The 27,854-nt window shown below is 46.7% G+C and overlaps 2 protein-coding genes across 2 annotated transcripts in view; both read left to right on the forward strand.

The window, feature by feature from the left end:
• Positions 1-27,854, forward strand: part of LOC149443146 (uncharacterized) — a 53,287-nt gene that overhangs the window by 906 nt on the left and 24,527 nt on the right. The window contains exons 2-5 of the mRNA XM_089655803.1: positions 1,141-1,311; positions 1,428-1,954; positions 2,078-2,216; positions 3,473-4,715. Of these exons, the coding sequence (XP_089511929.1) occupies positions 1,281-1,311; positions 1,428-1,954; positions 2,078-2,216; positions 3,473-4,715 (1,940 nt within the window). The 5' untranslated portion in view covers positions 1,141-1,280. The remainder of the gene's footprint in view (positions 1-1,140; positions 1,312-1,427; positions 1,955-2,077; positions 2,217-3,472; positions 4,716-27,854) is intronic.
• On the forward strand, positions 15,422-18,963 carry LOC149443147 (uncharacterized). The gene is made up of 4 exons (XM_089655887.1): positions 15,422-15,668; positions 15,785-15,984; positions 16,108-16,249; positions 16,441-18,963. The coding sequence occupies exons 1-4, from the start codon at positions 15,584-15,586 to the stop codon at positions 17,160-17,162; spliced, it is 1,149 nt and encodes a 382-aa protein (XP_089512013.1). The 5' UTR covers positions 15,422-15,583; the 3' UTR covers positions 17,163-18,963.

Here is a 27,854-nt window from a genome sequence, read left to right on the forward strand (position 1 = left end):
GTTTATAAGACTGGTAGATCACAGCAATTCTTGAAAAAATAGACGAATGCTATGTGCATTAAATGAAGAGAGGGAGGTGAGTGAAGTACCTGAAAGGTACTGTGTGGGGCTAGAAGGACTCACACTCCACCTCCCTTCCATCCATTGGGTCTGGGGGACAGAGTCCAGAGAAGGTCATCATGGCAGAGGGAAGCGGAAGAAGCAGTGTCAGGTTCATGAAGACAGGTTTCAGTAACAGCATGTAGTTAGTGATAAAGAGGTCATGGACAGAGTGGACGTTCCAAAGGTCAAAAAAGAAGGGGAAGCTGGTTTTTGGAAGAAGAGGAATAGAAAATAAATGGGGTGATGGGAGAGTTGGGCACAGTTAAATGATGGAGGCCCGGGGTTTGGGGATATATCTCCAGAGGTTAGAAGCAGAAGATTGAGGGAGGTAAAATTTTCACAATGATTCCAGTCTCAGAGTTTCACCCTAAAATTTGATGAGTAAAGTCTCCGGAGTACACGGAGATCATAGGAATACCATGTTTCCTGGCAAAGCCCAAAGACAACGTTCATCTTCCAGACTAGGAGAGGTGGGACGCACTCGGGAGAAATGATTCTGTGTACAGAAACCTCACAGAGCGCCCCCACAGCTCCTCCTCTCAATGTCCTCCAACCAGGGTCAGAGAATCCTATGACATCACACTGACCTCACAGCTCCTCCTCCCAATGTCCCTCCAATTGGAGACAGAGGATATTATGACATCACACTGACCTCACAGCTCCTCTTCCTAATGGAACGCCAACCAGAGTCAGAGAATCCTATGACATCACACTGACCTCACAGCTCCTCCTCCCAATATCCCTCCATCCAGAGTCAGGGAATCCTATGACATCACACTGACCTCACAGCTCCTCCTCCCAATGTCCCTCCATCCAGAGTCAGGGAATCCTATGACATCACACTGACCTCACAGCTCCTCCTCCCAATGTCCCTCCATCCAGAGTCAGGGAATCCTATGACACCACACTGACCTCACAGCTCCTCCTCCCAAATTCTCCCCATCTTCAGGGAAAATGGAGTAAAATGGAAACCTGACCGGTGAGGTGAGGAGGATTCTGGGAATGTCATTTGATTTTACTATTTGTGTTCAAATCCAGAGTTTTCCTCCTGTGAAGTCTGGAGATCATCTGACATCACATTGCCTCCACCTCCCTCCCTGATAGAAGAGAGAAAGAAGAAGAAGATTCTAGAGTGGGAGTATTTAGAAGGACACAAGGACCTCTACAAGGACGTCACGATGGACAATCAGCCACCCCTCACATCACCGGGTAAGAGGAGACTTTATTGGAAAGGAGAGAGCAGTACGGAGGATCCACCTAGATCCCCCATCATCTGATAAACACATAGAAACAATGGATTCAGTCAGTGTGTGTGTTTTCTACAGATGGATCCAGTCATGGTAACCCACCAGAGAGATGTCCCCGTCCTCTGTATTCCTGGGATTGCACACAGGAAGGTCACACCGTCCCTCACCATCATCAGGTAGATGGATCCAGTCATGGGAACCCACCAGAGAGATGTGATGAGATGAGAGATTGTAAAGTTGAAGGTAAAGAAGGAATAAAAAAGGAGGATGATGAGGATGGGGTGATGAAGGAGTCAGAGATTCCAGAAGGACACAAAGATCTGTACCAGGACACCATGGTGGAGTCATCCAGCTACAGGAACCCACCAGAGAGATGTCCCCATCCTCTGTATTCCCGGGATTCCACACTCGGGAATAATAATATTGATGTTAAAGAAGAGTATAAAGAGGAGGATGAGGAGTATGGAGTGATAGTGGAGTTTTCAGAAGGACATAAGGATATGATGGAGCCACCTAATACCAGGAACCCACCAGAGAGATGTCCCCGTCCTCTGTATTCCTGGGATTCCACACAGGAAGGTCACACCATCCCTCACTGTTATAAGGTTGGTGGGATGAAGAATCTAGAACATGGACTTGTGGAGATGATATTTTTTATTTTCATTTGATGTCACAATCATAAATCTTCTATCTTATAGATGTTATTTTCTCTCCTTCTCTTGATGTAGAGTGGAGATCCAATCGATATAGAATTTGAGGTGAAATCAGAAGTAGAGGCGTTTGTTAGGGATGATCAGCAGTCTATGGAGGAGGATGGAATAACGGGGACACTTATAGAGGAGGACACTCCTACAGAGATCAGCACAGGTGGGTCATGAACACTAAATCCATTCCTCCACCCATACTGCTCACTGATTGGTCCAGAGTAGGACGGGGACTGGTTGATATCAGCCTGTAATACCCTGGTCCCTTTCCTGAGCTGTGTTCCCCGTCCTGTATTCCTGGATTTCTTTTGGATAATCTTCCTTCTCTGTGCTGCAGACACAATTTATTTCTCTAGACTGGATTTATGGATATTCTGGGGTTCAGCTGGCAGCAAAATGTTGGTTTTCACCATAGGGGTTCCTCAATGTAGACACCCGGGGCATGTGTCTTGGGCCTTTATTCCCATGCCCGGGTCTAACGAGATCTCTAACATAGCAATTCCCCCGGGGTTACTTGCTCTGTAGTTTCCTGGCTGTGCCGGGTGGAGGGATATGTCTGTATAGTCTCAGACCCAAGTCACTGAGTGCAGTCTCAGGAGTCGGGAGGCAGCGGGGTGGGACCTCTGCAGGTTGCCTACAGTAAACATTAAGTCACCACTGATTATTGAACATTACACACTCCTGACCCCTGCACTATATACTGCATGTTGTACATTACATACTCCTGACCCCTGCACTATATACTGCATGTTGTACATTACATACTCCTGACCCCTGCACTATATCTTCATGTTGTACATTACATACTCCTGACTTCTGCTCTACCCCCCTCCCCCCACTCCTATATATACACATAATATGTCTTCTCTGTTCCCCCCATTTCCTACCAGCTGGACATTTTATATCGGATGATGTGATTGGAGCACAGACTATTACATGGTGATAATAATGTGATCACATCCTCCAACCAGAAAGTGATAATTGGGGAGGAGCCAATAACCCAATGATGGTAGTCTTCAGGATGGGGGAGGAGCCAATACCCCAATGATGGTAGTCTTCAGGGTCAGGATGGGAGAGGAGCCAATATCCCAATGATGGTGGTGTTCAGGATGGGGGAGGAGCCAATACCCCAATGATGGTGGTCTTCAGGGTCAGGATGGGAGAGGAGCCAATACCCCAATGATAGTGGTCTTCAGGATGGGGGAGGAGCCAATACCCCAATGATGGTGGTCTTCAGGATGGGGGAGGGGCCAATACCCCAATGATGGTGGTCTTCAGGATCGGGGAGGGGCCAATACCCCAATGATGGTGGTCTTCAGGATGAGTCCAGTCTTCCTCTTGGTTGTCCTTCTCCCATCCTCACTCTCTGACCTCTGGTGGGGCTCCTGTCTAGTAATCCTCTTTGTCTTTGTATTTTAGGCCATGGCCGGGAGATGAGGAAAACCTCAGAGGATTGTCTCACTTTGTCTCCAGACTGGAAAGTAGAAGATGAGGACATCACACAGTATAGTCCTGGAGAAAACCCGGCTCCCTCCAATGTCCATCCGGCACCACCCAGTGTAGATGGACCATCGGATTCCTCGTCTCCTGAGGAACCTCATACTGTGCGGGACCAGGCTGGCCTTCCAACAGAGAAGAGGTTCTCCTGCACTGAGTGCGGGAAGAGGTTCCATTATAAATCCCGACTTAATGTACATAAAATAACTCACACGGAGGAGAAGCCACATTCCTGTCCTGAGTGCGGGAAATGTTTCCATTTTAAATCACGTCTTAATGTGCATAAAAGAATTCACTCAGATGAGAAGGCACATTCCTGTCCTGAGTGTGGGAAATGTTTCCATTTTAAATCCCATCTTAATGTGCATAAAAGAATTCACACAAGTGAGAAACCGTATTCCTGTCCTGACTGCGGGAAATGTTTCCATTTTAAATCCCGCCTTAATAAGCATAAAAGAATTCACACAGGAGAGAAGCCATATTCTTGCCCTGAGTGTGGGAAATGTTTTTCAAACATATCCAGTTTCAACAGCCATCGGATATCTCATAAGGAGGAGAAGCCGTTTTCTTGTCCTGAGTGTGGGAAATGTTTTTCAGATAAGTTCAGTTTTTATAAACACCAGAGATTGCACACGGGGGAGAAGCCATACTCCTGTCCTGAGTGCGGGAAATGTTTTTCAAAGAAGTTCAATCTGTGCACACACCAGAGATTGCACACAGGGGAGAAGCCGTATTCTTGTCCTAAGTGCGGGAAATGTTTTTCACAGAAGTCCAGTGTTAACAAACATCAAAGGTTGCACACTGGGGAGAAGCCGTATTCCTGTCTTGAGTGCGGGAAATGTTTTTCAGATAAGTCCAGTTATTATAAACACCAGAGATGTCACACAGGGGAGAAGCCATATTCCTGTCCTGAGTGCAGGAAATGTTTTTCAGTGAAGTCCAGTCTCAACAAACACCAGAGGTTGCACACGGGGGAGAAGCCATATTCCTGTCTTGAGTGCGGGAAATGTTTTTCAGATAAGTCCAGTTTTTATAAACACCAGAGATGTCACTCGGGAGAGAAGCCATATTCCTGTTCTGAGTGCGGAAAATGTTTTTCACAGAAGTCCCATCTCTACAAACATCAGAGATCTCACACGAGGGAGAAGCCACGTTCCTGTCCCGAGTGAGAGAAATGTTCCTCCCTGAAGTCCTTTCTTCCTGTACATCAGGGGTCCCACACAACCCTGGAGGTGTAATAGTGCCTTGAGTGCGGGAAATGTCTTCTAGATGAATGTTGCTGGACATTCCAGCTGTCATGTGGAAAAGAAGCACACCCTGATATACACCTCAGATATACTCCATGGCTGATCTTCATCATGGAAGAAAACGTTCATAAGGAGGTCAGAGGTCACCAAAGACGTGGATGAAGTGTGGGACTGGGTTGGTGTTTGTGTATTTTGCAACATATGTTCTTCAACCAGTAGAGGGCAGTGTGTATGAAGTGGTAGCTGCATCTATGGTAAACTCTGTCATGTCTGTCTCAACAATAAAGTTTTGGTTTTCTGTTCGCGGAGGAGCAGCAGATAAACACATGTGGACAGTGCACTCTCTGTTCTGTAGAGATGGAAATATATATACAGTGTTGCATGACCGTGCAATTGTCATTCAAAGTGTGATAGCGCTGAAAGCTTAAAATTGGCCTGGACTGGAAGGAGGGGGTGAAAGTGTCCGGACTGGAAGGAGGGGGGGAAAGTGTCCGGACTGGAAGGAGGAGGGGAAAGTGTCCGGACTGGAAGGAGGAGGGGAAAGTGTCCGGACTGGAAGGAGGAGGGGAAAGTGTCCGGACTGGAAGGAGGGGGGGAAAGTGTCCGGACTGGAGGGGGGGGGGGGGGAAGTGTCCGGACTGGAAGGGGGCGGGGGGGAAAGTGTCTGGACTGGAAGGGGGGAGGGAAGTGTCCAAACAGGAAGGGGGGGGGAAGTGTCCAAACAGGAAGGGGGGGGGGAGTGTCCGGACTGGAAGGGGGGGAGTGTCCGGACTGGAAGGGGGTGAAATTGTCCGGATTGGAAGGGGGGGGGTGTCTGGACTGGAAGGGGGGGGAGTGTCCGGACTGGAAAGGGGGGAAGTGTCCGGACTGGAAGGGGGGGGGAGTGTCTGGACTGGAAGGGGGGGGAGTATTCGGACTGGAAGGGGGTGAAAGCGTCCAAACTGGAAGGGGGTGAAAGTGTCCGGACTGGAAGGGGGTGAAGGTGTCCGTTCTGGAAGGGAGGGGGGAAAGTGTCTGGACTGGAAGGGGGGAAGTGTCCGGACTGGAAGGGGGGGGAGTGTCCGGACTGGAAGGGGGTGAAAGTGTCCGGATTGGAAGGGGGGGGGGTGTCTGGACTGGAAGGGGGGGGAGTGTCCGGACTGGAAAGGGGGGGAAGTGTCCGGACTGGAAGGGGGGGGGAGTGTCTGGACTGGAAGGGGGGGGAGTATTCGGACTGGAAGGGGGTGAAAGCGTCCAAACTGGAAGGGGGTGAAAGTGTCCGGACTGGAAGGGGGTGAAGGTGTCCGTTCTGGAAGGGAGGGGGGAAAGTGTCTGGACTGGAAGGGGGGGAGTGTCCGGACTGGAAAGGGGGGAAAGTGTCCGGACTGGAAGGGGGGTGAAAGTGTCCGGACTGGAAGGGGGGGTGAAAGTGTCCGGACTGGAAGGGGGGGGTGAAAGTGTCCAGACTTGAAGTAGTTAAAAATTGTATTTTTAAAAACGAATTTTCCCTGATTTGTGTCCTTCAGGGCAGTCCCCATACCCCTTTCTGGCCAATACCTTGCATATAAACCTTCAAAATGGGCACTTTTTTACAAGTTCTAGATCCTTAGACTTGCATTAGGTTCGTTGTTTGCATTGAACTTTTAATCTGTTTGAATGTTCTACTGTGAACCAAACTGGGGGGTGTTCGGCCCATCACTAGTCAGGAAAGGAGGCGTCCCGCCTCATTCCACATCTACTGTAGACGCAACATCTTTTGTGGGTTGACCTTTGGGTTAGGGTCCCGAGAGGACATCTGGAAGATGCCTCTCATGCAGCCGGCTCACTGCATCTGGATTTGGGCTTTAGACCACAGCTTCTTCTGGATACCAAAGGGCTGTGGTGATCTCTTCCTGAAATTTTAGGAAAGAACCAGTTTTTCCAGTTGCTTTGTCGATGACAAAACCCTTATATACAGTCAAGTGAAAAAAAATATACACATTTTTTTTGTACCAGCGTACACTAAATACGGCTTCATCATCTGGTTGTTGAGTTCTACGCCTCCCATATAAAAATGATATTCGTGGACACAGAGAAGCTTTGCAATGACACCAGATGCCGTGCAAATTTGGACTGTCATGTCTGCGTGAATGGAAGATTGGGCGAAAATGTTTGTCCTTCCATTTCACTGCGCATAGTTCTCCATTCCACAAGCAGGCTTTCTCCCAATTTCTATGTTGGGAGTTAGTGTGCCATTAGGAGAAGCATCTGGGACTGGGTCGCATGGTGCCACAGCAGCCAATATCATTAATGAACAAACATAGAAAAAGTGGCATGCTTGTGTGAAAGTTGTTCAGGTACTAATGCTACCTCTTTAGGAACAAGGGTGACACCAAGTCCTATACTATCTTGCCGTTGCTCCTCATATAGTCTGTTGATCTGGGGAGGGGGCTCCCTTGTAACTCTTAAAACAATATGTATAGTCTGCAGCCCTCTCACAGAGCTTACACACTGGCCACTTTGTTAGGTCCACCTGTTCAATTGCTTGGTAACACAAATTGATAATCAGCCAATCACATGGCGGCAACTCAATGCATTTAGGCATCTAGATGTGATGAAGCCGACTTGCTGAAGTTTAAACTGAGCATCAGAATGGGGAAGAAAGGGGATTTAACCACTTCTTCACAAGTGTCTGCTGCCCCAGTCTATAACTGGCCTTCACAAGTGGCCGCTGCCCCAGTCTATAACTGGCCTTCACAAGTGACCGTTGCCCCAGTCTTTAACTGGCCTTCACAAGTGGCCGCTGTCCCAGTCTATAACTGGCCTTCACAAGTGGCCACTGCCCCAGTCTATAATTGGCCTTCACAAGTGGCCGCTGCCCCAGTCTATTATTATTATTATAATACAGTGTTTATATAGCGCCAAAAGGTTTGCTCAGCGCTGTGCATTAAAGTGGGGGGACAGTACATGAGACAATACAGTAACAATACAATACACGAGGGGTTCGAGGGCCCTGCTCTTTCGAGCTTACAATCTAGGAGGGAGGGGGTAGAGGTACAGGAGGAAGTGGCTGAGGGGGATGGAGTGGTAGGAGGAGTGGAGGAGAACGGCTGTTAGGTGAGGGTGGGGTAGGCTTGCCTGAAGAGATGGGTTTTCAGGGTGCGCCTGAAGGTGAGGAGGGTAGGTGACAGTCTGATGGATTGGGGTAGGGAGTTCCAGAGGATGGGGGAAGTTCTGGAGAAGTCCTGCAGTCGGGCGTGGGAGGAGGAGACCACGGAGCTAGAGAGTAGGAGTCTATAACTGGCCTTCACAAGTGACCGCTGTCCCAGTCTATAACTGGCCTTCACAAGTGGCTGCTGTCCCAGTCTATAACTGGCCTTCACAAGTGGCCGCTGCCCCAGTCTATAACTGGCTTCCACAAGTGGCCGCTGCCGCAGTCTATAACTGGCCTTCACAAGTGGCCGCTGCCACAGTCTATAACTGGCTTTCACAAGTGGCTGCTGTCCCAGTCTATAACTGGCCTTCACAAGTGGCCGCTGCCCCAGTCTATAACTGGCCTCCACAAGTGGCCGCTGCCCCAGTCTATAACTGGCCTTCACAAGTGGCCACTGCCCCAGTCTATAACCGACCTTCACAAGTGGCCCGCTGTCCCAGTGTCAGGTACCGACTGGCAGTGACTCTAGAGATCCACAGGCCGGGATTCCCCAGGGCATGGAGTCTAAGCCTCAGTCTGCTTATTCACCAGAGCCCCTGATGGTGGGGATGGACTTGGAGCAGGCTGAGACCCGGTCGCGGCCCCCGAGTACACCCATCTGCGGTAGAGGTAAATGAAAGTGGCACGTAGCGGATAAGAGCCTGCTGTGAAGGGGCAGAGCAGATCTGGGCAGCAGCGGATGGATCCGTGCAGGATGGATGGACGGATGACACCATGGAGAGATAGCGAAGTCAGGCAGGCCAGGTCGGTAACAGCAGAGGCGAAACGGTACAGAGCAGTAGGCAGAGAGTAATCGGGTCACGGGCCAGGTTCAGCAGCAAGAGGTCAGATAATCAGGAACAGGCAGAAGAGAAGTCAAAACGAGCCAAGGGTCAGGGCAGGAGACGGTAAACAGCAATCAGGGTCAGGCTAAGTCGGCAACAAGGCAATCTCAGGAACAAAACGAGCAGGAACAACAGGAACAAGACCATACGGCAATTTGAGCATTGCAAGGGGTCGATTTAAATAGTGCGCCCTGCGCTGTCATTGGTGCCAGGCGTGCATCCGCGATTGTTGCCGCGGTCGCCTATGTCCTAGCGCCCGCATGCTGGTGCGCATTGGTATTCCGCGCATGCACAGACCCGTGCGCCGCGGCGGACCTTGAGATCCCTGACACCCAGTCTATAACTGGCCTTCACAAGCGGCCGCTGCCCCAGTCTATAACTGGCCTTCACAAGTGGCTGCTGTCCCAGTCTATAACTGGCTTTCACAGCAAGGAGCACATGGAAGGGCGACGCATGTCAAATGACAAGAGAAAAATTCCCAGCTCACCTTGCCAACCAACCTGCAAACTAACCGAATTACCCAGTCTAACAGTATGCGGTAAAAACGGGTTTAGTTAGAACACATTTGCAAATACATGCGTAGGCTACAGAACCTCGTCACGGCACCCCGATATTCTGTAGTTCCTAACTACAAATTTTGAGAGCCCCCATAGTAGAGGCACATGTATTTATTGGATAGACCGAGGGCAGGTAGACCTGAGGGAGTCCATTACTCCTTTGGACACAGCTGATCACAGATCGAGGTAAAGGGTAAATCACAGCTGATCACAGATTGAGGTAAAGGGCCAATCACAGCTGATCACAGATCGAGGTAAAGGGCCAATCACAGCTGATCACGTAAACAAATGCCGGTTATTGGCATCTCCTTTCCTCATGCGCTGTCACTGTGTGAGGAAAGGAGAGCCGGTAACTGGGGATCCTGTGACGGGACACAGTTACACTGACAATCAGGGCACTAATCATCAGTGTAGCCCCTATCAGTGTAGTGTTATCAGTCTGACACAACATAAAAAAAATAAATAATTTACGTAAGTAGGTTTTGTTTCAGCATTGCAGACACCATTTTTTACAGAAATTGTTAATTGCTGAAGGAACCCCTAGAACGCTGTGGAGGAACCCCTAAAAACCTTTGGAGGAACTCCTAAAACCCCTTGGAGGAACCCGAGAAACCTTTGGAGGAACCCGAGAAACATTTGGAGGAACCCCTAGAACCCTGTGGAGGAACTCCTAGAACCCTTTGGAGGAACTCCTAGAACCCTTTGGAGGAACCCTAGAAACCTTTGGAGGAACTCCTAGAACCCTTTGGAGGAACCCTTAGAAACATCTGGATGAACTCCTAGAACCCTTTGGAGGAACCCCTAGAACCCTTTGGAGGACCCCTGACTGAGGAAGGCTGGACTAGGAAGTCATTTATTCTGTCCCCCTTGGTGGGAGTCGAGGTGACCCCTCTATGAGGACATACAGTCCATACACACCCAGCACAAGGCCGGGGTCACGCTACCAGACGGTTCTCGGGCTGCAGTTCCTCTGAGCTCCACAATGTGGTGCTCTCACTTCTACCCAGACAGGAAGTCTCTATGGAAGACAGGAAGTGATGTCAGGGACAGACAGGAAATGATGTCAGGGACAGACAGGAAGTGAGGTCAGGTAAAAATAGGAAGTTCCAGGTGAGGTGAGTTGTGAGGAAGTAGAGAGGAGACATTGCTGGAAGTGGCAGCAGAGGAGGTAATAAGATCTTATTTTATATTTACACCCAGTAACCCCCCCGTCACGTCCGTCCTCTTCCTCCGCCGTCACGTCCGTCCTCTTCCTCCGCCGTCGCGTCCGTCCTCTTCCTGCGCCGTCGCGTCCGTCCTCTTCCTGCATAGTCACCGTGATTTTTTTTATCTCCAACAAATGATGATACACACATATATATATATATAATAAAGGAATAGGTTTTTTCATCCTGATCAGAGTTTGTATAACAAAGAACAATTGAGTACTGTCCGTGATACTTTTTTTATTTGCACTAACAGACAATTTTGAGGACAAGCTTTCGGGGTATGTCCCCTTCTTCAAGGTCTAAGCAGTACTATTAAAAATCACAAAGTTTAAGCAGAATGTTAGAACGGATTGAGAGAAAAAAAAAAAAAAGGGCTACAGATAAGACACATCAAAAGTGAGGGGGGGAGGGGGGATACAACACTCACACAGAGGGGGTCAAGTTTTAGCTAATAGATAGTCATAAAGCTGTCGGATAGTGGTTGAGGAATCCCATGTCCAAATTAAGACCGTTATCTTTAGTGTCAAATAGAATTATCATTCTTAGTTCAAATGTTTTTCTTTCCTGGATGGATTTAAATTTTCCTTTCAGAACTAAAATATTGAGGTCTTCCATATTGTGGCCTGGTTGTGAGAAATGGTGTCCTACAGGTGTGCAGAGGTCATCTTCTTTATGTTCCTTGATGGTATGTCTGTTTCACCAACATAAGATCCTTTGCTGCATTTTCTGCACTGGATAAGGTATACAACATTACTGGAGGTGCAGCTGTATGATCCGGAGATATTGAAGATCCCTTTTGAGTGTCTGACACTTTTTGATGGATTGATTTGGTTGCACAGCTTGCAGCGTTTCTTATTGCAGGGTTTGCTTCCATTATTTGTGGCATCATAATCAGAAGGAAGTTTCCTACTGATTAGTTTATTTCTGAGGTTGGGGGGTTGTCTGAAAGCCAGTATTGGGGGTTGCTGGAATATTTCTTTCAGAGTTCCATCCTCTGTTATGATGGGTTGTAAATCTTTGATTATTTTTCTTATCCCTTCTAGTGCTGAGTTGTATGTAGTTACTAGAGGTACACGGTTGTTTGTTTTTTTCTCTTTGTACTGAAGCAGATTTTCCCTTCGGGTTCTCAAGGCTGTGTTTATGCTGGTGTTGATAGTTTTGTCCTTGTAACCTTTCTTATGGAAGGCGTCTGCTAGTGTCCCAAGATGTTTATCTCTGTCTCTTGGGTCAGAACATACTCGGTGGTATCTGATGGCCTGACTGTGTATGATGGCACGTTTCGTGTGTTGGGGGTGGAAGCTAGAACTGTGGAGGTAGTTGCATCTGTCAGTGGGTTTCCTGTATATTGAGGTGTGAAGCGTATCATCCCTGATGTATACTGTGGTGTCTAGGAAGTTGACCTGTGTGTTTGAGTATTCCATTTTTAGTTTGATTGATGGATGAAAAGTGTTCATCAATGAGTAAAATTGTTTTAGATTTTCTTCACCTTCCGTCCATATGATGAAAATATCATCAATATAGCGAAAGTATCTGTATGGTTTTTGTTCCATGCTGTTCAGGAATTGTTCCTCCATGTCAGCCATAAATAAATTTGCATATTGGGGTGCCATTTTACTTCCCATCGCAGTGCCCATACATTGAAGATAGATGTCCTTATTGAAAGCAAAGTAGTTGTGTGTAAGTATGAATTCAATGAGCTGTGTAACATCCTCAGCAGTGTATTTGTGGTTTGGTGAGGATGATAAGGATCTGTGACATGCAGCTAATCCATCCTTGTGAGGGATATTACTATACAGGGATACTACATCCATAGTCACTAGAAGTGTATTAGATGGTAATTGCTGGATGTTGTTGATCTTGTTCAGAAAGTCAGTTGTGTCTTGCAGGAAACTAGCAGTATTCATGACTAACGGTTTTAAAATTTTTTCTACAAAGCCTGAGATTTGTTCGGTGAGTGTATTCATACCTGTTATGATGGGTCTGCCTGGATTTCCTGGCTTGTGGACTTTGGGCAGCATGTAGAAGTCCCCGATTTCTGGATGATCCGGAATCGCATTTATAAGTTCTGAATGTAGGTGGGCTGGAAGTGTTTTAATGAGACCTTTTAATTGCTTTGTAAAGTCCTGGGTTGGATCATGATCCAGTTTTTTATAGTAGATGGCATTTTCCAGCTGCCTCTGGCCTTCTTGTATGTATTTGTTTGTATCCATCACAACAACTGCTCCCCCTTTGTCCGCTGGTTTGATGGTGATGGCCTGATTGTTGCACAAATCGTGTATAGCCCTTCGCTCTAGTGGTGAAAGATTGTACAGAATTTTCTTTTGCTGGGTGGATATCAGGGATGTAGCTCGCAATCTGAAGCTATCAATATAGGTGTCCAGTTTGGGGTTGCGTCCTTGTGGAGGTGTGAAGCAGCTGTTCTTTTTCTTTGTGTAGCACTCCATTGTCCTAGGATTCCTTTCATTATTGTGGAAATATTCTTTGAGCCTTAGTCTCCTGAAGAAATCCTCCATATCTGACAATACTTGTAAATGATCCAATTTGGTGGTTGGGCAGAATGTAAGGCCTTTGGAGAGGATAGTTAATTCTGGTTCAGAAAGTTTATGATTTGACAAGTTGATGATTCCAAGTTCCTCTGTAATATCCACATTTTCAGTCGGGTCAGCATTTACACAAGGGATACCTTGGGATTCCCGATTAGATTCCAGGTCACTGATGGTAAGAGGTATAGATGTTGGGTTGCTTTTATGTTTAGGTTGTATCCAAAAGGTCTGCTCTTGGTGCAGCTTCTGAAGTTTTTTTTGTTTCCCATTCATGGCAAGTTTTTGTGTTTGTCTTTGTAAAGTTTCCAATTCATTCTTGATTTGGTTAATGTTGGTAGGTCCAATGATGTTAGGGTTTCAAACAAAGACTGCTTCTGTATCCTGATAGTTACCCTTTTTCCATACAGTTTGTGAATGAGGTGATTCCTTAATCTCTCACTGGTGCGTCTGCAAAGTCCTTCTGCATAAGGAGAGTTGATTGTATTTACGCAAGGATTTTTAATCCGCAGGCCTTGTGGTATGAGATTCCTCTTTTTGCATCTTGAGAGAAAGAAAATATCACTGTTGATCTGTGTTTCCTTTGTGATTAGGTTGGTTAACTGCCTCTTTATGCAGCTATATGCAGTATCTTCCATTTTGCTTGAGGTGATTGTAGCCGTATTAGTGCATTTGCGACAGAAACAATTGAGTACTGTCCGTGATACTTTTTTTATTTGCACTAACATACAATTTTGAGGACAAGCTTTCGGGGTATGTCCCCTTCTTCAAGGTCTAAGCAGTACTATTAAAAATCACAAAGTTTAAGCAGAATGTTAGAATGGATTGAGAGAAAAAAAAAAAAAAAAGGGCTACAGATAAGACACATCAAAAGTGAGGGGGGGAGGGGGGATACAACACTCACACAGAGGGGGTGACATGGAGGAACAATTCCTGAACAGCATGGAACAAAAACCATACAGATACTTTCGCTATATTGATGATATTTTCATCATATGGACGGAAGGTGAAGAAAATCTAAAACAATTTTACTCATTGATGAACACTTTTCATCCATCAATCAAACTAAAAATGGAATACTCAAACACACATGTCAACTTCCTAGACACCACAGTATACATCAGGGATGATACGCTTCACACCTCAATATACAGGAAACCCACTGACAGATGCAACTACCTCCACAGTTCTAGCTTCCACCCCCAACACACGAAACGTGCCATCATACACAGTCAGGCCATCAGATACCACCGAGTATGTTCTGACCCAAGAGACAGAGATAAACATCTTGGGACACTAGCAGACGCCTTCCATAAGAAAGGTTACAAGGACAAAACTATCAACACCAGCATAAACACAGCCTTGAGAACCCGAAGGGAAAATCTGCTTCAGTACAAAGAGAAAAAAACAAACAACCGTGTACCTCTAGTAACTACATACAACCCGGCACTAGAAGGGATAAGAAAAATAATCAAAGATTTACAACCCATCATAACAGAGGATGGAACTCTGAAAGAAATATTCCAGCAACCCCCAATACTGGCTTTCAGACAACCCCCCAACCTCAGAAATAAACTAATCAGTAGGAAACTTCCTTCTGATTATGATGCCACAAATAATGGAAGCAAACCCTGCAATAAGAAACGCTGCAAGCTGTGCAACCAAATCAATCCACCAAAAAGTGTCAGACACTCAAAAGGGATCTTCAATATCTCCGGATCATACAGCTGCACCTCCAGTAATGTTGTATACCTTATCCAGTGCAGAAAATGCAGCAAAGGATCTTATGTTGGTGAAACAGGACAGAGGTTGCAAACACGGATGAATTTACACAGACATACCATCAAGGAACATAAAGAAGATGACCTCTGCACACCTGTAGGACACCATTTCTCACAACCAGGCCACAATATGGAAGACCTCAATATTTTAGTTCTGAAAGGAAAATTTAAATCCATCCAGGAAAGAAAAACATTTGAACTAAGAATGATAATTCTATTTGACACTAAAGATAACGGTCTTAATTTGGACATGGGATTCCTCAACCACTATCCGACAGCTTTATGACTATCTATTAGCTAAAACTTGACCCCCTCTGTGTGAGTGTTGTATCCCCCCTCCCCCCCTCACTTTTGATGTGTCTTATCTGTAGCCCTTTTTTTTTTTTTTTTTTTTCTCTCAATCCATTCTAACATTCTGCTTAAACTTTGTGATTTTTAATAGTACTGCTTAGACCTTGAAGAAGGGGACATACCCCGAAAGCTTGTCCTCAAAATTGTATGTTAGTGCAAATAAAAAAAGTATCACGGACAGTACTCAATTGTTTCTGTCGCAAATGCACTAATACGGCTACAATCACCTCAAGTATAACAAAGACAAATGTATCCAAATCTACATCTAGATGACTCATCCCCCGCACCTAATAACAGTTATATATTCCGTTAGGAAATACTAAAAAGGTCATTGGTGGAAAATAAAATGTTCCATGCAGGAGTGGGAGTATTTAGAAGGACACAAGGACCTCTACAAGGACGTCATGATGGACAATCAGCTGCCCCTCACATCACCGGGTAAGAGGAGACTTTATTGGAAAGAAGAGAGCAGTGCAGAGGATCCACCTAGATCCCCCATCATCTGATAAACACATAGAAACAATGGATTCAGTCAGTGTGTGTGTTTCCTACAGATGGATCCAATCATGGGAACCCACCAGAGAGATGTCCCTGTCCTCTGTATTCCTGGGATACCACACAGGAAGGTCACACCATCCCTCATCATCATCAGGTAGATGGATCCAGTCATGGGAACCCACCAGAGAGATGTCCCCGTCCTCTGTATTCCCGGGATTCCACACAGGAAGGTCACACCATCCCTCACTATTACAAGGTTGGTGGGACGGAGAATCTAGAACATGGACTCATGGAGACGATGTGCGGATTTTCTATGTGATGTCACAATAATAAATCTTCTATCTTACAGATGATATTTTCTCTCCTTCTCTTGATGTAGAGTGGAGATCCAATCGATATAGAATTTGAGGTGAAATCAGAAGAAGAAGAGGCGTATGTGAGGGATGATCAGCAGTCTATGGAGGAGGATGGAATAACGGGGACATTTATAGAGGAGGACACTCCTACAGAGATCAGTACAGGTGGGTCATGAACACTAAATCCTTTCCTCCACCCATACTGCTCACTGATTGGTCACTGACCCATTTCCGAGTTCCTTTGAGGGTAGAATTGTGCGCTCCTCAGAGACCAAGCTGCCTGATATGGGCGAAGTCCTGGTTTGGGAGAACCAATCAGCTCCTGTCTAGTAATCCTCTTTGTCTTTGTATTTTAGTCCATGGCTGGGAGACGAGGAAAACCTCTGAGGATTGTCTCACTTTGTCTCCAGACTGGAAAGTAGAAGATGAGGACATCACACAGAATTCTGAAGAACCATCTCCCTCGTACATTCTGGTGTTGCCCTGTATTGTCAATGTACCATTGTATTTCTCTTATCCTGCAGTACCTCAGACTGTGCAGGACCGGGCCGTCCATCCAAAAGTTAAGAGGTTTTCCTGTCCTGAGTGTGGGAAACGTTTCCGCCGAATATACCATCTTAATGAGCACAAAAGAACTCACACGGGGGAGAAGCTGTATTCTTGTTCTCAATGCGGGAAACGTTTTTCACAGAAGTCCAATCTTTCCATACATCAGAGATCTCACACGGGGGAAAAGCCGTATTCCTGTCCTGAGTGCAGGAAATGTTTTTCACTAAAATCACAATTTGTTGTATATCAGGGGACTCACACGGGGGAAAAGCCGTATTCCTGTCCTGAGTGCAGGAAATGTTTTTCACACAAGGGCAATCTTTCCGATCATCAGAGATTGCACACGGGGAAGAAGCCGTATTTCTGTCCTAAATGCGATAAATCCGATCTTGACGCACATGTGACATTGCCAACGGAGGCAGATCCACTTCCCCGTTCTGATTGGCGGAAGTGTAACCGCCAAAAGTCCTCTGTTTACAGTCATCTGAGATTGGACACGGAGGAGAACGAACTTTCCTGGTCTGACTGAGGGAAATGTTCCTCACTATCTTTCTAGATATCAGGGGTCCTACATGTGACGGTTGCGAGGCATCAGACCCCAGCCCTTCTCAGCAACCTGTGACCGAAGGACCAGCCGATCTCAGACCGCGTTGTCACTTGTGTAACAATGCCACTCTCAGCTGTGCCCTGCACAAAGATTTTCCAGCTCGTGGGCCCACCATCTATGTGCCAGCAGCCTGAGAGCGATTGTTAATATAAGCGTCTGTAACACACACTGTCACCACAGACAGGGATATTCAGAGGATTATTACACACTGTCACCACAGACAGGGATATTCAGAGGATTGTTACACACTGTCACCACAGACAGGGATATACAGAGGGTTATTACACACTGTCACCACAGACAGATGTATTCAGAGGATTATTACACACTGTCACCAGACAGGGATATTGAGGATTATTACACACTGTCACCACAGACAGAGGTATTCAGAGGATTATTACACACGCTCACCACAGACAGGGATATTCAGAGGACTATTACACACTGTCACCACAGACAGGGATATTCAGAGGATTATTGCACACTGTCACCACAGACAGATGTATTCAGAGGATTATTATACACTGTCACCACAGACAAGGATATTCAGAGGATTATTACACACTGTCATCGCAAAAAGATGTATTCAGAGGATTATTAAACACTGTCACCACAGACAGATGTATTCAAAGGATTATTAAACACTGTCAAAACAGACAGGGAAATTAAGAGGATTTTTACACACTGTCACTGCAAACAGATGTATTCAGAGAATTATTACACACTGTCACCACAGACAGGGATATTCAGAGGATTATTACACACTGTCACCACAGACAGGGATATTGAGAGGATTATTACACACTGTCACCACAGACAGGGATATTCAGAGGATTATTACAGACTGTCACCGCAAACAGATGTATTCAGAGGATTATTACACACTGTCACCACAGACAGAGATATTCAGAGGATTATTACACACTCTCACTACAGACAGGGATATTCAGAGGATTATTACATACTGTCACCACAGACAGGGATATTCAGAGGATTATTACACACTGTCACCACAGACAGATGTATTCAGAGGATTATTACACACTGTCACAACAGACAGGGATTTTCAGAGGATTATTACATACTGTCAACACAGACAGGGATATTCAGAGGATTATTACACACTGTCACCACAGACAAGGATATTCAGAGGGTTATTACACACTATCACCACAGGCAGGGATATTCAGAGGATTATTACACACTGTCGCCACAGACAGGGATATTCAGAGGGTTATTACACACTGTCAGCACAGGCAGGGATATTCAGAGGATTATTACACACTGTCACCACAGACAGGGATATTCAGAGGATTATTACACACGGTCACCACAGACAGATGTATTCAGAGGATTATTACACACTGTCACCACAGATGGATATTCAGAGGATTATCACACACTGTCACCATAGACAGGGATATTCAGAGGATTATTACACACTGTCACCACAGACAGGGATACTCAGAGGATTATTACACACTGTCGCCGCATGCAGGGATATTCAGAGGATTATCACATACAGTAGCACTCTTCAGAGACAGGGACTCTCTTAGTTTGCATTAAAAGCTTTAGAGGCAGTTTCACCACTTTTCAGAAAATAGGATTTATTACTAAAAAGCTCAAAATGGTGCAATTAAAATATTTCGGGAAAAAGATGTAACAAATATATATATAAAGAGAGAAAACAACAGAGAAATAAAAGAAGTTTCAGAAGGCAGAATACTTTTGAAAGTCCTTCGTTTGAGCAGAGTCCAATTGCCTGAACAAAAGGTTTAGATGATTCAGAGTGACTTGCGAGCCACAGGTGTGATAATTACTAGAGGATCGCAAACATGAAACACATAACTACAACTGTGTTGGAAATATCTACAAATATATGTTGCGCTCCTAAATACTTCTCAATAAATACTAATTAAATTATTACCATTAAATTAATTCAAATTATGATACAAATAACTAATAAAAGTGTATAAATACCAAAAAATATTTAAATAGATAATTTCAACTAATCAATCTCCTCCAAATAAATATCAAAATAATTCCACATGAAATACTCCTCTAAAAAAATATTTTACCAAGTGCTCATAAATCATCTATTAGTGACATGATGTACTTACTAATACCCTTAATTTCATTTATATTCATAATACCCTCATTTAATATATTAAATATAGTAAACCAACTAATAACCCTCTGGCCTCTGAGTCATACACCTGCCGTCTCAGAGGCCAGCAGAGGATTTCCAATGGGATATTGCGTTATTTAAACCTGTCTAATGTGAGTTTAATACTTGGATGTTGGGAATAAAAAGTTTTAAAAGGTAAAGCACTATGTCCTCTATTTCTTCCTGCATGCGGAGTAACACAAGGAGAGGATAATTAGGAGGTCTGAGATAACAAAAGGAGTGTGTAATCCCTGAGGGGGATAATCAGCCACCAGAGGATACATCCATTACTCCTAAAGGAAGGATCTCCCAATTTTACCAGCAAAAGTATATGTCCAGCAGGTTCCAGGGAAAGTGAACCGAAAGCGTGTATAGCCTAATTGCAGGCATCAAAGGAGGTGAGCGCACATCTTCACTATTTGAAGGATTCACAAAAGTCACAAATTGAAGAACAACAAGCACCAAGTCACTATATATAAACAATTGTTTATTCAATGGTACTATTATTTTGATGATATTTGGATTCACACTAATCACTACTAATTATTTATGAGCATTTGGTTATCTTTATTTATGGGGGATCATTTAAATGCGTTTTAGTGGAGGGTTATTAGTTGGTTTACTATTTTTATTATATTAAATGAGGGTATTATGAATATAAATGAAATTGAGGGTATTAGTAAGTACATCATGTCACTAATAGATGATTTATGAGCACTTGGTAAAATATTTTTTTAGAGGAGTATTTCATGTGGAATTATTTGATATTTATTTGGAGGAGATTGATTAGTTGAAATTATCTATTTAAATATTTTTTGGTATTTATACACTTTTATTAGTTATTTGTATCATAATTTGAATTAATTTAATGGTAATAATTTAATTAGTATTTATTGAGAAGTATTTAGGAGCGCAACATATATTTGCCGAACAAAAGGTTGCCTTGGCTCTCAAGGTGGTTCCTGATTGTTGTTAAAGGGAGAGCTCTCTTTTCTCCAGGCTGTCAATCTTGTTCTATTATCTCAAAGTGGTGTCTTTTGAGAACAAATAGCCAATTGCCTCATTTGCGGATGGGTGTTAGGCGGTGACCAAGGTTATGACCAAATCCCTTACAAGTTCATACTACGGTCAATAACCTTCAATAGGTACAGGTAGCATCCTAGCAACTGGCAGATTAATATGTAGAATTATATTCCGAACGTACAGATTAGAGATGAGCGAATCGAACTCGGCGAAGTGGAATTCGTTTCGAATATTAGGAAAATTTCGATTCGCGTCGAATCCGAAAATTAGCAGACTTCGGATGCGCGAATCAAACTTTTTCCAAAAATGGCGGCGACATGTGCGGCGACGGAGCAGGGATCTCTGGGAAGGCGCGCAGACAAGGCGCGCTGACCCATAATGCATTCATTCATGACATGTGATCGCATTAGCCAATCAGCAGCCAGCCAGCCAGCACTGTGTAATGGTGGAGCTATAAATTGCGGCCATCTTACAATTCTCCATTTGCCTCTGGTCATTCAAGAGAGACAGATCTCTCTGTATTAGGGACACAGAATCGTTACTTAGGGACACAGAATCGTTACTTAGGGACACAGAACCGTTACTTAGGGACACAGAACCGTTACTTAGGGACACACAATCGTTACTTAGGGACACAGAACCGTTACTTAGGGACACAGAACCGTTACTTAGGGACACAGAACCGTTACTTAGGGACACACAATCGTTACTTAGGGACACAGAACCGTTACTTAGGGACACAGAATTGTTACTCAGGGACAGACACAGAATTGTTACTCAGGGACAGACACAGAATTGTTACTGAGGGACACAAAATTGTTACTGAGGGACACAGAATTGTTACTGAGGGACACAGAATTGTTACTCAGGGACAGACACAGAATTGTTACTCAGGGACAGACACAGAATTGTTACTCAGGGACAGACACAGAATTGTTACTGAGGGACAGACACAGAATTGTTACTGAGAGACACAGAATTGTTACTGAGGGACACAGATTTGTTACTCAGGGACAGACACAGAATTGTTACTCAGGAACAGACACAGAATTGTTACTCAGGGACAGACACAGAATTGTTACTCAGGGACAGACACAGAATTGTTACTGAGGGACACAGAATTGTTACTGAGGGACACAGAATTGTTACTCAGGGACACAGAATTGTTACTCAGGGACAGACACAGAATTGTTACTCAGGGACAGACACAAAATTGTTACTCAGGGACAGACACAGAATTGTTACTGAGGGACACAGAATTGTTACTGAGGGACACAGAATTGTTACTCAGGGACACAGAATTGTTACTCAGGGACAGACACAGAATTGTTACTGAGGGACACAGAATTGTTACTGAGGGACACAGAATTGTTACTCAGGGACAGACACAGAATTGTTACTCAGGGACAGACACAGAATTGTTACTCAGGGACAGACACAGAATTGTTACTGAGGGACAGACACAGAATTGTTACTGAGGGACACAGAATTGTTACTGAGGGACACAGAATTGTTACTCAGGGACAGACACAGCATTGTTACTCAGGGACAGACACAGAATTGTTACTCGGACAGACACAGAATTGTTACTGAGGGACACAGAATTGTTACTGAGGGACACAGAATTGTTACTCAGGGACACAGAATTGTTGCTCAGGAACACAGAATTGTTACTCAGGGACAGGCACAGAATTGTTACTGAGGGACACAGAATTGTTACTGAGGGACACAGAATTGTTACTGAGGGACACAGAATTGTTACTCAGGGACAGACACAGAATTGTTACTGAGGGACACAGAATTGTTACTCAGGGACACAGAATTGTTACTCAGGGACAGACACAGAATTGTTACTGAGGGACACAGAATTGTTACTGAGGGACACAGAATTGTTACTGAGGGACACAGAATTGTTACTCAGGGACAGACACAGAATTGTTACTGAGGGACACAGAATTGTTACTCAGGGACACAGAATTGTTACTCAGGGACACAGAATTGTTACTCAGGGACAGACACAGAATTGCTACTGAGGGAGACAGAATTGTTACTGAGGGACACATAATTGTTACTCAGGGACACAGAATTGTTACTCAGGGACACAGAATTGTTACTCAGGGACAGACACAGAATTGTTACTGAGGGACACAGAATTGTTACTCAGGAACAGACACAGAATTGTTACTCAGGGACAGACACAGAATTGTTACTCAGGGACAGACACAGAATTGTTACTGAGGGACACAGAATTGTTACTCAGGGACACAGAATTGTTACTCAGGGACACAGAATTGTTACTGAGGGACAGACAAAGAATTGTTACTGAGGGACACAGAATTGTTACTCAGGGACACAGAATTGTTACTCAGGGACAGACACAGAATTGTTACTGAGGGACACAGAATTGTTACTGAGGGACACAGAATTGTTACTCAGGGACACAGAATTGTTACTCAGGGACAGACACAGAATTGTTACTGAGGGACACAGAATTGTTACTGAGGGACACAGAATTGTTACTCAGGGACACAGAATTGTTACTCAGGGACAGACACAGAATTGTTACTGAGGGACACAGAATTGTTACTCAGGGACACAGAATTGTTACTGAGGGACACAGAATTGTTACTGAGGGACAAAGAATTGTTACTCAGGGACACAGAATTGTTACTGAGGGACACAGAATTGTTACTCAGGGACACAGAATTGTTACTCAGGGACACAGAATTGTTACTCAGGGACAGACACAGAATTGTTACTGAGGGACACAGAATTGTTACTGAGGGACACAGAATTGTTACTCAGGGACACAGAATTGTTACTCAGGGACACAGAATTGTTACTCAGGGACAGACACAGAATTGTTACTGAGGGACACAGAATTGTTACTCAGGGACACAGAATTGTTACTGAGGGACACAGAATTGTTACTGAGGGACAAAGAATTGTTACTCAGGGACACAGAATTGTTACTGAGGGACACAGAATTGTTACTCAGGGACACAGAATTGTTACTCAGGGACACAGAATTGTTACTCAGGGACAGACACAGAATTGTTACTGAGGGACACAGAATTGTTACTCAGGGACACAGAATCGTTGAATTAAAGAGTATGTCAGACAACATGCAGAGGAGTGGCAGAGGAGGCAATGTTTTAGGAGCGAGCAGACGTGGCAGCAGAGGAAGGGGTCGAGGCAGCACTAGTCGCAGCCAGAGGCCAGTGCTCCCTGTGTCATCCAGCGGTCGTGTCTCCACCGACAACCCTGCCGTCATCGATTGGTTGGCTCGGTCGTCTTCCTCTTCCCAGGTCACCTCTGACACCTACAGCCAACGGTCGGTGGGTACGTCAGACACAACCGTTAGTTGGCATGGCCCGGGAGCAAGCCCACTGAAATCACGTGTCCTCTACCTGCCCCTGTCCTTTGGTGTTCCCTCACCAAGCGAAGTATCGCATGCTGTGGGCTCAGCCCCACTGTACAGTGAGGAAGAGCTAACAGAGGGCGGTCAGGAACGGGGGGAGACATCCGCCTCTTCAGCAGCCAGGCGAAGAAGTACTGGCGAGGAGAGTGGCTCGGTAGCCGGTCTAGAGACAGGTCTGTCTCCTGACCCACACGCAGCCGAGGGGGCTAGTAGTGAGGCGGAGACCCTAATTGATGATGATGAGGCTGATCGCACTTGGCAGCCTCGTCGTCATCAGGCTATTGCTTCCGCATCATCAGAAGAAGAGGGTGCCAGCTTGGCAGCGAGCAAAACAGTCGGAGGCAGCAGGGTCGCAGCAGTGTCAGTGGAGGCAAACGGCCACGGAGTACAGCACTAGCTCCACTGCAGCCTACCACCACGGCCAGTAGTGGTGCCGGTGTGCACGGAGGAAGTAGCAGTCAGCCAGTGAGGAGTAGCGGGGGCAAAGTTTCCTACTCGCCGGTGTGGCAATTTTTCGTCAAGCCGCCCGAGGAAGTAAACGTAGCCGTATGTCGACTATGTGGCCAGAAAGTCAAGCGTGGCCAGGGGGCCCATGTTGGGACTACAGCGTTGCGGCAGCATATGCAGCGTCGCCATTTGGTGGCCTGGGAAAACCGTGATAAAGATACGGCGGTTCTGCCTGCCCCAGCCCGCGCTCCATCACCCGCTCCGTTACTTGCTCCGTCACCCGACGTCAATCGCCCTCTATCAGCCAGTCAAGGCTCCAACACCTCTGCTGAGGGGAGTTGTCGCTCGTTGGCATCTTCCGCTCGTTCAGATGCTCCTTCTCCTGCTACTCCTCTTCACGGATTCCGTCAGCAGTCTTTCTTGGAATCCATTTCCAAGAGACAACAGTTTGCGAGCACGCACCCGACGGTGCAGAAGCTGAACGTCCTCCTGTCCAAGTTGCTGGTGCTGCAGTCCCTCCCTTTCCAAGTGGTGGACTCAGCACCTTTCCGAGAAATGATGGCTTGTGCCGCGCCGCTGTGGAGAGTGCCAAGCCGGCATTTCTTCGCCAAAAAGGCAGTGCCAGCCCTGCATTCACATGTAGAAGAGATGGTGGGCCAGTCTTTGAGCATGTCGGTCTCTGCCAAAGTGCACGGCAGCGCCGACGTGTGGAGCTGTAACTACGGTCAGGGACAGTACATGTCATTTACGGCCCACTGGGTGAACGTGGTGCCGGCACAGCCGCACCAGCAACTTGGACAGGTCACGCCGCTTTTGCCTCCACGTTTGCACGTCCTTGGTCCGGCAAAGATGTCCGCCTCTACCACCTCTTCTTCCGCCGTGTCCTCAGCCGCCACCCCCGTGCCAAGTCCCATTACCCGACCGGCATATCACATGTGCAGGGCGCAACGGTGTCACGCTGTGCTGCACCTGGTATGCCTTGGCGAACGTAGTCACACAGGGGAGGAACTTCTGAGTGTAATGAACAGAGAAATCGACAGATGGCTGTCTCCGCGCAAACTGAAAATCGGAACCATGTTGACCGACAACGGAAAGAACATGGTGTCTGCGTCAAGGAAGGTTGTGCCATGCGCCATGCATGGCTCACGTGTTCAATCTGGTTGTCAAGCGGTTCCTAAAATCCACCATCCCACTGCAAGACATCCTTAAAATGTCACGTAAACTTTGCATGCATTTCAGCCATTCCTACACCGCAAAGCACACCCTCCTTGAGCTGCAGCGGCAGAACGGAATTCCACAGCATCGCCTGATCTGCGATGTTGCAACAAGGTGGAATTCAACCCTACACATGTTAGACCGCCTTTACGAACAGCGAAAGGGCATCACCGATTTCCTGATGTTACAAGCGGATAAAGGTACTCCCCTGTGTAACTTCGATGTCAGCCATTGGCAGCTCATGCGTGACACCTGCCGCTTGCTCAGGCCCTTTGAGGAGGCCACGCTATTCGTGAGTCGGCAGGACTATGGGATGAACGACGTCATTCCTCTGTTGCACGTCCTGGAACAAATGCTGTTAACAATGGCTGGTCAGGGTGCGGTAGACGTGGCGCACAGATCTCAACGCCACATGACCCCTGTGGGGGCAGGACAGGAAGAAGAGGAGGAGGTAGAGGAGTACATTGGTGCTCAGGAATTATTGAGTGAAATGGGTGGTTTTTCCACTCAGCGGACAGGAGTGGAGGAGCAGGAGCATCTGGTAGAGGAGGAGGAGGAGGCGACAGAGGACCCAGACGCACTGTGGCAGTATGCTGTGGAGATGGAGGCAGGGAGTCCCTCGCATTCCTTGGCACAAATGGCCCATAGCATGCTCGGTTGCTTGCGTAGCGACAGCCGAATAATAACCATCAGACAGAGGGATGACTTTTGGCTGTCCACCTTGTTGGACCCTCGCTACCGTTCAAAAATGGTGGCCTTTTTCACACCTGCTGAGAGGGAGGCCAAAATAACGTACTATAAAAACCATCTATGTAGTCAGTTGGTCTCTGCCTTTCTGCGCCAACGTCCATCCTCAGACACTGTGGGCCCTGTGCGCTCGCGTTCCGCTGCCATGGCAGCAGGGGAGGAGTGGGGTGGTAGGAGCAGTGGCAGCTCCACCAGCAGCGGCTGCCACAGTCTGCAGTTGATGATGAGTAGCTTTCTTCACCAGCGCAGTGAGGAAACTACTAACCAGCCGCAGCAGCAGCAGCATCAGGTGGACCTGGAGCAGGACCTCAAACAACAGGCTTGGGCCTACTTGGACAGCACCCTGCCAACCGAGGTAGACAATCCCCTTGACTACTGGGCAACGAAACTTGACCTTTGGCCCCAACTAGCTGAATTTGCCCTTGAAAGGCTGTCATGCCCGGCCAGTAGCGTGGCATCGGAGCGCGTGTTTAGTGCGGCAGGAGGTATTGTAACTCCGCGGAGGACACGACTGTCCACCCAAAGTGTGGAGAGACTCACGTTTGTGAAAATGAATCAGGCGTGGATTAGTCTGGATTTCAAACCACCAGTTCCTGACACAACTGACTAAATCCGCCATGAATCATGCCCCAAACATGTGCCACTTTCAGGTCTCCTCACACTGCTGGTGTGTTCCATTTTGTCATAGGGTGCTGGCAGATTACGGGCCTCCCATTGCTGCTGCCAGGCCCGTAATCTGCCATGGGCCCCCGTACCGCCTCCTCATGCTGCTGCCAGGTCCAGAGTCTCTCATGGGTCACTGTACGGCCTCCCATTGCTGCTGTCTCCATCGCCACACTCTGCCATGTGCCACTTTCAGGTCTCCTCACACTGCTGGTGGGTTCCATTTTGTCATAGGGTGCTGGCAGATTACGGGCCTCCCATTGCTGCTGCCAGGCCCGTAATCTGCCATGGGCCCCTGTACCGCCTCCTCATGCTGCTGCCAGGTCCACAGTGTCTCATGGGTCCCTGTACGGCCTCCCATTGCTGCTGTCTCCATCGCCACACTCTGCCATGTGCCACTTTCAGGTCTCCTCACACTGCTGGTGTGTTCCATTTTGTCATAGGGTGCTGGCAGATTACGGGCCTCCCATTGCTGTTGCCAGGCCCGTAATCTGCCATGGGCCCCTGTACCGCCTCCTCATGCTGCTGCCAGGTCCAGAGTGTCTAATGGGTCCCTGTACGGCCTCCCATTGCTGCTGTCTCCATCGCCACACTCTGCCATGTGCCACTTTCAGGTCTCCTCACACTGCTGGTGTGTTCCATTTTGTCATAGGGTGCTGGCAGATTACGGACCTCCCATTGCTGCTGCCAGGCCCGTAATCTGCCATGGGCCCCCGTACCGCCTCCTCATGCTGCTGCCAGGTCCAGAGTGTCTAATGGGTCCCTGTACGGCCTCCCATTGCTGCTGTCTCCATCGCCACACTCTGCCATGTGCCACTTTCAGGTCTCCTCACACTGCTGGTGGGTTCCATTTTGTCATAGGGTGCTGGCAGATTACGGGCCTCCCATTGCTGCTGCCAGGCCTGTAATCTGCCATGGGCCCCTGTACTGC

This window comes from Staurois parvus, unplaced genomic scaffold, assembly GCF_062004578.1.
Source record: "Staurois parvus isolate SC_StPar_1 unplaced genomic scaffold, SC_StPar_1.0 ptg000874l, whole genome shotgun sequence".
NCBI classification, from domain to species: domain Eukaryota; kingdom Metazoa; phylum Chordata; class Amphibia; order Anura; family Ranidae; genus Staurois; species Staurois parvus.